This window comes from Astatotilapia calliptera, chromosome 19 (assembly GCF_900246225.1).
Source record: "Astatotilapia calliptera chromosome 19, fAstCal1.2, whole genome shotgun sequence".
Lineage (NCBI taxonomy): Eukaryota > Metazoa > Chordata > Actinopteri > Cichliformes > Cichlidae > Astatotilapia > Astatotilapia calliptera.
The window spans coordinates 11,884,139-11,895,055 of record NC_039320.1 but is presented as its reverse complement, the minus strand read 5'-3'; the positions used below and the strand labels follow the sequence as shown (position 1 = coordinate 11,895,055).

Sequence of the window (10,917 nt, the reverse complement as noted above, 5' to 3'; positions counted from 1 at the left end):
TTCCGGTTTTCTGTGAGAGACTTTTGATGAGGAATGAACTCTGTGGTTGTTTTATCTTTGTTGCCACACCCAGGCGTGTCCCCACATGCTGGACGTTATTAGGCCTAAACCCAATTGTTTTGATTGTATTTTGCTTCTTCCTTTCATGAGCAGTTCACAGTTCTGCTGTTTGAGCAGGAACTTAGGGAAAACCTCTGGGATAAACTGGGGTGTGTTGCTCTGTTGACCTAATGAAAATATGAATTTGTTCGTTCTCGTTGTGAACGTCGGGGAGCAGTTGCGTTCGTACAGCCTTCGTTGTTACTCATATTGTTTTTGTTAATGGATGGATGGATGTTGCGGTGTAAACTAGCCACTCGCTGACATTTTCCAGCACTTACAGTGTTTACTGATGGTGAATTAACACACACAGAGCATAACTGTCACCATTGCTGGTGTAAATGAAATATTACTGTCTCAATATTACAGCTGCTGTCTGAAACCTCCTTTTTTATTTCTTTTTCTTTCTTCATGATTTTTCAGTGAGAAGAGGCCCAAAGATGGTGTGATGTTTTATGTCATGCACAAAATGCTGAACTGCCATTAAGTATTTAAAAAAAATGACAACAAATAAAACAAAATCCATCATATTTCATCACATTTCTTTCTTATTCTTATTTCTTTAAGTGACTTTGGACATGTGACTTGGGTGTTGGTCCCAGGTGGATGCAAGTATTTTTATTTTTATTTAAGTATTTTAGAAACAGCTGATCTGCTGGGACGTGTTGGCTCTACAGTCTCCATGGTTTTATGGTCTGTATAAGAGAAAATACCCAGTGAGAGGCGGTTCTCTGGGTGAAAATCTCTTGTTGATGCCAGAGGTCAGAGGAGTAACTCGACTCAACTTAAGTATGCAGAAGAATCTCTGATGCACAAAACACGTCAACTTTGAAGCAGATGAGCTACAGCAGCAGAAGACCACGCTACAGTGCTCTTGTCAGCTAAGAAATATAAGCTGAGGTGAGACTTCACATGGCCTCACCAAAATTGGACTCTAGGAAATTAGAAAAATGTTACTGGAGCTGATGGGTCTTGATTTCTGCTGGATGGATGGATGGACGGATTCAGACAGTAGGGTCAGAGTTTGATGTGAACAACATGAAAGCATGGATCCATCCTGCCTGGTGTAATGCTATTTTCTTGGCACGCTGTGTATCAGCTGAGCATCATTCAAACGCCACACCCTACCCGAGTATTGCTGCTGAACATGACCGTCCCTTTATGACCACAGTGTACACATCTTCTGATGGCTGCACCCGGTGGGAAAACTCAAGCTCAACTCCTCTCAAACTGGTTCATTCAACATGACAATGAGTTCACTGTACTCAAATTTCATCCGCAGTCACCAGATCTCAATCTAATAGAGAAACTTTGGAATGTGGTGGAACAGGAGATTCCCATCATGGACGAGCAGCTGACAAGTCTGCAGCAACTGTGTGACACTGTTGTGCCAACATGGACCAAAAAGCACGTTGTTGAATCTATGCCACGAATAATTAAGGTGGCCCTGGCAAAACGGTGTCCAAGCAAGTACTAGAAAGTGAGTGGTGAGCGTACATATGTGGCTTATCAGTGTGGTTTATATGGAAAAACAAAACAGGCACGACTAGTAGTGTCTGTATGTGAAACTGCTGTTTCAAGTTTGTTTGGTATACACACGGCAGGAAATAAGGTAAGGCACAGAAGGTCGATTAATGTTTACTAAATCCTTGTGTCATGGGTCAGCTGCATAATGGAGTCGCGGTTTCATGACTTCTGGAAAACAGGCATTCCTGTTATTCAAGAGGAGGCAGACACCTTAACGGCTGATAAATCCCAAAACTGGATTTAAAAAAAACAGACGAGAGGAAAAAAGATCAAATAAACTCAGTGCATTAGATAACAAACAGTCAGCTTTACTTTGACTTCAAAAACAATGCTCTAACTTATCTTTATATCATCTTATATAGGTTTGAAAGCATTCATGATCATTCCTGTGTATATATGAATAAAAAGCAGAAACTACAGGCACACCAGAGGAAAAAAGGGGAGCAGTTTGTGGACTGAGAGCTGAGAACTTTGTAAATGATGTGCATGCTGCTGATTTTCTTTCTTTAGTTCCATGTAAAGGAAAGAAACGGGACCAGGAAGTGTCCAATCATAATGACATTTGTTTGTTATCTGTCATTTAAATATTCAGGATTATTTCCCTTCATCTGCAATCGGCAGGTTCTTGTTCTCTCGGATGGCTTCTGATAAATCCCTTTGAATTAGTTAGATGTAAAATCTTCTCATGATCAAATGCAGTTAGATTTCCCCAGTTTTCAAAAGAAACAGTTTGCAAATCTGAATTTTGTCTTGTTCTCTTCAGTCTTTCATTATATTTACTCTAATTTACCCGACACACTGCAAAATTTCCTGTAAACTTTTCACAATGGTGCATTATTCTGGCCATAATAATTATAGCAGGTTAAGCAGACTGAGAGATGAAGTCAAATACCGACATGGATGAGTGTTTGCACTGAGCTTTGTTCAAACACGCACAAAAACATGCTATTGTTAGCTGTGTGGCTGTGCAGCTGGACAAAGGTTAAAGGAAAGTAGCCATTATACTGATGAAGGTGGATAAAGATCAAATCTGTGGCATGTCCGGACAGGACGAGGAAACAAATTTCACATAAGCAGCTTTTATTTTGCATGAACAGATCTGAACCAGAGGTTATCGCCAAATGCAAAATTCCCCCTGATGTAAAATATCTGAGTATGCACCTAAAAACATGGGTCAAGCCGTAGTTTAGAACAAAAAAAGACCTCTGAATGTTGCAGGGAAATCTTTTGCACCAAAACTGACTGACATATATAAAGCTGTGGTCTGAAGTTTACATCCACTTGTCATGAGCGTGAATGTCGTGTTATTTTGGGGATTTTATAGATTTCTGTAATGATTGTGCAGCATACATGTTATAAAACATACATGATGTAAAACAAGATTTTATTTCTAGCTGTTGATTTAAAGTGAAACAGAAGAATTACAAGGTAATCCTCCTTCATTATTCCATACCTATTGTGTAATGTACCAGTACCACTGGCATGATGCTACCACCACCATGCCTGACAGTTCACAGTGTTCTTAGATTTGAAAGCCTCACTTACGCCTCCAAAGATATCACTTGGCACAGTGGCCAAAAAGCTCTCTGTTTGTCTTGCCTGATCATAAAACCTTTCTCCAGCATCCTCTCCATCAATGGAGATTTTAAACTCACTTCTCTGTGGACAGAGATGCAGGAGTTCCAGCAGTTTCCAGTTCATGGCAGGGATAACATCAAATTATGTACAGTTGGTTGAACTGATGATGCAAAAATCTGCAGTTGTTCAACACCCATGATATAAACTTCTGACCACATTTACACAGACAGGATGAAATGTCTCATTTAAGTTACACCTGCTGCACCAGGTGTTTTGATCTGTGGGTTTTCTAGTTGTTCTGTCTCCTGCGATCTTCCAGAAGCCCCTGGTACTTGGCCAGCTTCCTCTTGAAACGCCTGCTCGGTACAATCTTCCCAGATTGCTGACAGAAATGCTTCAAAAGAAATCTGTTTTGAAGTCCCTGGCTCAAGTCTACCATTACCTGCCAGTGTTCATGATGGAAAGTAGACCTGCAGCAGTTTCAGTTGCTCTCCCACTTTGACAAATGTTACGTGTTTCCTAAGGGGACAGCAGAGCCTGTTTATTGTCACAGCTGGGGAGCGACCCATAGCAACCGTCCCCAAGGGCCTTGACATAGCAGCTCAGGATGTGTGTGAGTGTCCAACTCCCAGAGCACAGCAGACGGGAAGGTGTTTCTGCCTTGGAAAGGCTAAGTAAGATGTTACATAGAGAGCTTTCAACTCATTGCATTCTCTGGTTATGTCCAAGCTCTCTGCTTCTTTCCTCATTCACTGCTGCTATCATCTCCTCTTAATTACATCCACTTTGTTCCCCCGTCTGCATTTTGTTCCTCACTCCACCCCTTAAGTTTGACAGCAGGAGATGAGCAGACTTGGCCACATCAGGCTAACCAGTGATTCAGATATAAACATTTAACTACAATTATCCAGCATTCTGTGAAAATGATGAAATTTGTTAAAAATTAGGGAAAGGTAATGCTAAATCATAAATATATCTATCTATAAAATATATCCATTGTTTTTAGTTCTATGATTTAAAATGAGCCACCAGTAATTAGAGAGGTCAGAATCAAATACACACATATTTCACATTGGACCTTAAATTTAACTTAGCTTTTTCCTTTTAAAAAAGGGGAATTTAGTCAGCACCCATGTGTGTATAAAAAAAATCTGAATATTAAATGTTTTCTTTGCTAAAAGTGAACTCAAATATGGCTCATCTTTACCCCCACTGTACTACTGCACAAACACCTGCACTCATCATGCCAAGAGCACGTCTGACTCATTTGTTTTTAAGTAGACAAAAAGACAAAAGTAGAAGTAATCCACCATATGTAGCACCAAACTTTATTAACCCCAACAGGGAATTCGCAATTTCAGATTGAGGAAGTTTTGGATGTCACACGCTAGGATAGAAGGGATATGAGCAGAAAGATGGCTCATGATAATGTAAAAATATCATGGCTGTACTGAACCCCTCTACAAAAAAAAAAAAAAAAAAGACAAACTTTATTTAAATTCTTCTACAAAATCAGAACAAGCACACAAAGTTAGGTGGGAGTGATGAGTTCCTGACGCTCTCAGTGTTTTCTTTCATTTAGAATAAATCTTAAATATTTAATTTCACTTAAAAATAAAATAAAATAATTATATTCTACATTAAACGTTAAGTGTTAAAAATCGCAAGAAAGTGCCATGAATTAGTCAGTGTTACATTCTCTCATTAGTACATGTTAAAGCTGGAGCTGGGTCATGTTCAAAATCTGTGGTGACATCAAACAGTGCAAAGGGTAAGTGATCTACACAAACAGGACATTTAATGTTCTATTTACTGCTACATCTTTTTTTAAATGGAGTTTTTTTGATCACACCTCCTGTAATAAGCGTCAGGCTCCCTTTAATAACACCATCCATTTAGAAACAGCGCAATGATGAGGTGATACTAACCAGAAAAGAAAGAACAGGCTGAAAACATTCATATTTAAAGATGGGGAACAAAAGCAAACATGTAACACATAAAAGCATGGAGACCACCTGTACGCTCTAAATAACTTGGTGATATATAACAACTTTTGTTCTTAAAAAAAAGAAAAGAAAAGAAAAAAAGTTGTTTAACTTCTTGACGTCTGAACCGCATTGACCTGAAACTGTTGCATAGAAAGAAGAAAAGGGAGAAAAAGAAGAGCCGTGCTGATTTTTAGGCCATGTCCTCTTCACCCTCCTCCTCGAACTCTCCCTCCTCCTCGGCCGTGGCCTCCTGGTACTGCTGGTACTCGGACACCAGGTCGTTCATGTTGCTCTCGGCCTCCGTGAACTCCATCTCGTCCATGCCCTCGCCCGTGTACCTGAAACAGAAGCGGTGAGGTGATTAACACGTCGCATGAGGGCATGAACTCAGGCTACAAACGGACCGGGGTGTCTCTCACCAGTGAAGGAAGGCCTTGCGGCGGAACATGGCGGTGAACTGCTCAGAGATGCGCTTGAACAGCTCCTGGATGGCCGTGCTGTTGCCAATGAATGTGGCAGCCATCTTGAGGCCGCGCGGCGGGATGTCGCAGACGGCCGTCTTGACGTTGTTGGGGATCCACTCCACGAAGTAGCTGCTGTTCTTGTTCTGCACGTTCAGCATCTGCTCGTCCACCTCCTTCATGGACATGCGGCCTCGGAAAATGGCAGCAACTGTGAGATAGCGCCCGTGGCGTGGGTCGCATGCTGCCATCATGTTCTTGGCGTCGAACATCTGCTGGGTTAGCTCGGGAACGGTCAACGCCCTAGGAAAATGAACAGATATTTTAGTTGAGATATAATTCAAACTCGAAATAGGCATTGCTAACAGCATCCGGCTGCTCTAACCTGTACTGCTGGCTGCCACGGCTGGTCAGGGGTGCGAAGCCCGGCATGAAGAAGTGCAGCCTGGGAAACGGCACCATGTTCACGGCCAGTTTTCTCAGGTCTGCGTTGAGCTGGCCTGGAAAGCGGAGGCAGGTGGTAACGCCGCTCATCGTGGCCGAGACGAGATGGTTAAGGTCGCCGTAGGTGGGCGTTGTGAGCTTCAGCGTGCGGAAGCAGATGTCGTACAGGGCCTCGTTATCGATGCAGTAAGTCTCGTCCGTGTTCTCCACCAGCTGGTGGACGGAGAGGGTGGCGTTGTATGGTTCCACCACCGTGTCGGACACCTGAAGAAGGAGAAGGCGCCATTAAGGGCGGGCAGGGCCCCACACAGTTAATCTGGAATGATGTGGATGTCGAATACGGACCTTGGGGGAGGGAACCACGCTGAAAGTGTTCATGATGCGATCCGGGTATTCCTCGCGGATCTTGCTGATGAGCAGCGTGCCCATGCCGGAGCCCGTACCTCCGCCCAGGGAGTGCGTGAGTTGGAAGCCCTGGAGGCAGTCGCAGCTCTCTGCCTCCTTCCTCACCACATCCAGGACTGAGTCCACCAGCTCCGCCCCCTCAGTGTAGTGGCCTTTAGCCCAGTTGTTCCCTGCCCCGCTCTGACCTGTGTGTCACAAGCAAATATAGGCATCTGACACTACTGACTCCATTTCCATATTTAAAACACAATTTACTTACAGTGAGCAGCCAAACATGAAACATCACTTGAAAACGTACTATTCCACTGGGTTTTTTTTTTGAACAAACAAATAAGTACATACAGACAAATTAAAACAAACAAACACAGATTTTTTTTTTTCCTTTGGTCAAAATACTTTCCATTTTACTTTTCTAAAGCCAGGATGATGAATGAATGAATGTTCAGCTTTCAAAGGCTCACCAAAGACAAAGTTGTCAGGTCTGAACACCTGACCGAAGGGGCCGGACCTCACAGAGTCCATTGTGCCCGGCTCCAAGTCCACCAGGACCGCACGAGGGACATACTTCCCACCTGGTGAAGACAGATGACCAAAAAAAGCCACACTTTTAACTTCAAGATTATATAATTAGTTTAGGGATAGGGCACCTGTTTAATATCAGTTATAAATCCTTAATAATCCTCCGAGCTCTATCAGCAAACTACGCGAAGTGCAAATAAATACAAAAACTAAAAAAGCCCAAATTATCACAGGTAACTACAGAGGAAAAAAAACTTTAACAAGAGGTGAAAATCACACCAAAAACAACCAGAAGATATTATGATTTAGAAAAACTAACAAAAACCAAAACATGTTCAGTTTCAATTTGTTAATTTGTTTTTTCAAATCAAGACAGATATGTTTAATTACCAGTAACCATCTAAATTTCTCAAATCTTCAACCCAGAAAACGCTTCTTTTGGTGTAATCTTTATAAAAAAAGAAAAAAGTAAAAAGAAACAGAGGGGTCCTTCTACAGAAATGTCTGATGTTGAGATAGCGCAAGATCTTAAAATTGATTTATTTTAAAATATTTAACCCTAAACCACATTATAGAACTTGCTCATTTATGAATTTAAAAAAAAATCAAAAGACAGTTTGTTGATTTAAAAAATATATATTTTATCTACATCTACTTGAATTCTTTTGTAAGTGGTGTTTGCCAAAGGAGCAACTTTGGTAAAAGCGGTTTCAATTTTCCAGGTTTTCTGAAGGTATGTGAACATTTCTTTGGACTGCTTTAAAACGCTTTAATTAAATACTTGGTCCCAATTCTCTTCAGACAGAAGAATGTCAATAATAATGGATCTGGGGATTATCTCTTAGTATTGTCATTATTATTATTATTATCAGTTTTGTTTGTTAAAATGTGACCCAATATTTGTCCATTCGTGGAATTGTTTATTTGCTATAACAATAAAAATAATTTGAAGAACAATTAAAAATGAGAAGTGATGTAATCCTTTATATCTTAACTCTTACTTGTAACAAAATTCAATTGATGTGAAATTATTATCATATCAGTTTGATGTGACAGAAATAATAAACCCCATACAGTAACACCAGTGACGTATTAATCATCATGCTACTCAGTTAAGCCATACCAGACAAAAAGAGGATTCATTATGATAAAAAAAACTTAGCATTTGCATAAAATACAAATAGTTTATGCAAAAAGTTCCTCTGAACATAGGAGCCACTGGTGTTACTGAGTAAGTAATGGCTGTTTTTAATAGTCCCTTTCATAAAATCCACGTTGTCATATTGTGCTCACAAAATTGGGAGGTGGTATGATGAATTCTTTACAGAGCTTAAGGAAATTAGTAATAGGAAGTGAACTCATAATAGGCCGTTTTTCCACAGTAACACCGGTGAGGCAACTTCATAGGATCATTACTTTCTTTATACATTTTATATTTGTTCTACATATCTTACATTTCTATGTGTGTATTGTGTCTATTGTATAACTTATTTATTTATTCATTCATTCATTCATTCACTTCTGAACTATGTGAAATCACAGCGCTTAGCCGCTATAGCTGACTGTGGTGCTTGGGCCACTCTATGACAGATTAAAAACGAACACTGCCAAACTGATAGCTCAGGAACTGTTTAAATAACATGTTTATTTTAAACACAGAAACAAACTGTAACCCTAAAATGTTTCTGCAAAGGCCGGGGGTGGGGCAGAGACAGACGTCACCGTAGAATGACCCAGACTATGACATGAGCAAACCCACTGCAGAAACTAGTATACACATACTTACTGTACTTAACTATAAAAACTTTACTTTGTCATAAACTGCATGAACATACTTAATGCTTTGCCTCTTTAACTTAGTGATAATATTATCCCAGTCCGAAGTGTGACTTAAAGCGGGAACAGTCTAATTTGTGGGCACCATTGCTAGGCAAGGGTTTGTTTTTGTTGTTTTGTCTTGGAAACTGAGTGACGGTAACCAGGAAGGAGAGCCAAGAAAAAGCCCCCTGACTCTGAAAGGGGGGTTGATTAATGCCCCCCCTACTGGACGGTGGCTGTATTAACCAGGTTTCTGCTGGCTATTGAATTACCTCAGCTCACCCAGAAATTAGATCAGACTGTGCAGTGTGAAGTTAACCTGTAGCCTCGTTGTAGTACACGTTGATTCGCTCCAGCTGTAGGTCGCTGTCTCCGTGGTAAGTCCCGGTGGGATCGATGCCATGTTCGTCACTTATAACCTCCCAGAACTAGAACACACACACAGGGACGGAATAAAACGATTAAATCAGTCGGCTCAGTCAAACTCAGCAGCGCTATGATTAGCTCTGGCGCTAATTTAATTTAGTGGCCCGCGTACTCGAACTTCAAACACTCAAACTCAACTTTAAAACCACTATCACTCTCACCTTCGCGCCGATCTGGTTGCCGCACTGGCCGGCCTGCAGATGAACTATTTCCCTCATTTTTTGGTCGAAATGAAAAACTTCGGAACAGCCAAGCGTAGACACTGATCCAGCGTTCAACCAACAACGGACTAACCTGAGAAGGTAGGAGCGTTGCCAGCTATAGAGACACCGAGAAGGCAATTGGAGGAACTAAGTGTCAAACAAAACAGACTGGGAATCGGATTGGCCCAAACACCTTGCTTTCGGGTTTTGATTGGATAGCGATCCCAGGAGGTCCGTTACCTCGGTAACACGGAGAGAACGGCGCACACATTCAGCACACAACGCGTCTCTTGGAGACGCGCAAAAGCTCTGCGTGCGCGTCACTCAGGTTTGAATAACAAACCCAGGAAAGACTTTTCAGAATCAACTTCATTTTCTACCCGATACACGAGCTCACGACATGAAACCTAATATGGAGACTGAATCTTAACGCCAAACGAGGCGATCGTTTGTAGTTACCATGTGACATAGTCGTTATATTTTAGAGTCAGCGAGAGCACTTTCTAACTTCTGGCTTACATATAAAATTACAGTGCGATGTGCATTCAGTCATTCAATCGGAAGTAATTCAAATTTAAATACCAGGTTTTATGACGATGTGGGAGCATTTCTAATTTTATTTTTGACAGTACTGTGGAAAGGTGTTGAGTCATCCCTCATTTTTTTATACTTTGCTTCCAAGGAGCCAGGCATTTGTGTGTTTCTAAAAGTCATCTTGAGCATTACATTTCCAGGCTTTCTGGAGGAAATTTTATTTGGACATTGGCTCTTTTTTCACTCAGTTTCAGACGAGTCAGTGAAACTGATCATTTAAAAACTGCATTTTGTATTTACTGAGTTTTAGCTTTTTCTAATATTAAAAATAGGATAAGCATTTGAAACATTTAAATGTGACAAATATGCAAAAAATAAAAGAAAAAAAAACTGGTAACTTAAAAATCTGGAAAGGGGCAAATATTTTTTTTTACAGACTGCCTGTCAGCTGTCTTCACTATCCAAACAATTTTTAGCCAAGTTCATACTGATTTTGCTAATACGATTTTAACAAATATGTTTCTTTAGTTATCGGATGTGCAATATAAACTGTAAAAAGTGCCAACCTATTTCATTTTTTAAAATTTCTTTTGCTGAAGCACTGGAACGGATTACATAGCAATAATCACACTAATGCATTTAGAACCTCCTTTATAAACTCTGGTGTCATTAATTGTGCACTTCTTCTAATCACTGACAGACCTTTACCTATTTTACTTACAGTATTATCAATATACGTATTTTATTTTAAAAGCAACGAATACACTAATAATAATAACAGTTTTGCCTCCTCTTTTTTTAGTAGGAATATTATAAACGCATCTTTTACAGCGTTCAGTCACTCATTAAGCATTAATAAGCTTAATTGATCAGTTGAGGTTTCAGATCCATATACTGGTGAGTCATCAGTATACA

General features: G+C 40.5%; 1 protein-coding gene across 1 annotated transcript; it reads right to left on the bottom strand.

The window, feature by feature from the left end:
* Nucleotides 1–4,511: 4,511 nt before the first annotated feature.
* LOC113011559 (tubulin beta-4B chain) lies at nucleotides 4,512–9,695 on the bottom strand. Its single transcript, XM_026151081.1, has 7 exons — nucleotides 9,427–9,695; nucleotides 9,159–9,267; nucleotides 6,964–7,074; nucleotides 6,443–6,687; nucleotides 6,039–6,361; nucleotides 5,612–5,956; nucleotides 4,512–5,530 (listed from the first exon to the last, which is right to left on the bottom strand). The coding sequence occupies exons 1-7, from the start codon at nucleotides 9,481–9,483 to the stop codon at nucleotides 5,383–5,385; spliced, it is 1,338 nt and encodes a 445-aa protein (XP_026006866.1). The 5' UTR covers nucleotides 9,484–9,695; the 3' UTR covers nucleotides 4,512–5,382.
* Between the last annotated feature and the right edge of the window lie 1,222 nt (nucleotides 9,696–10,917).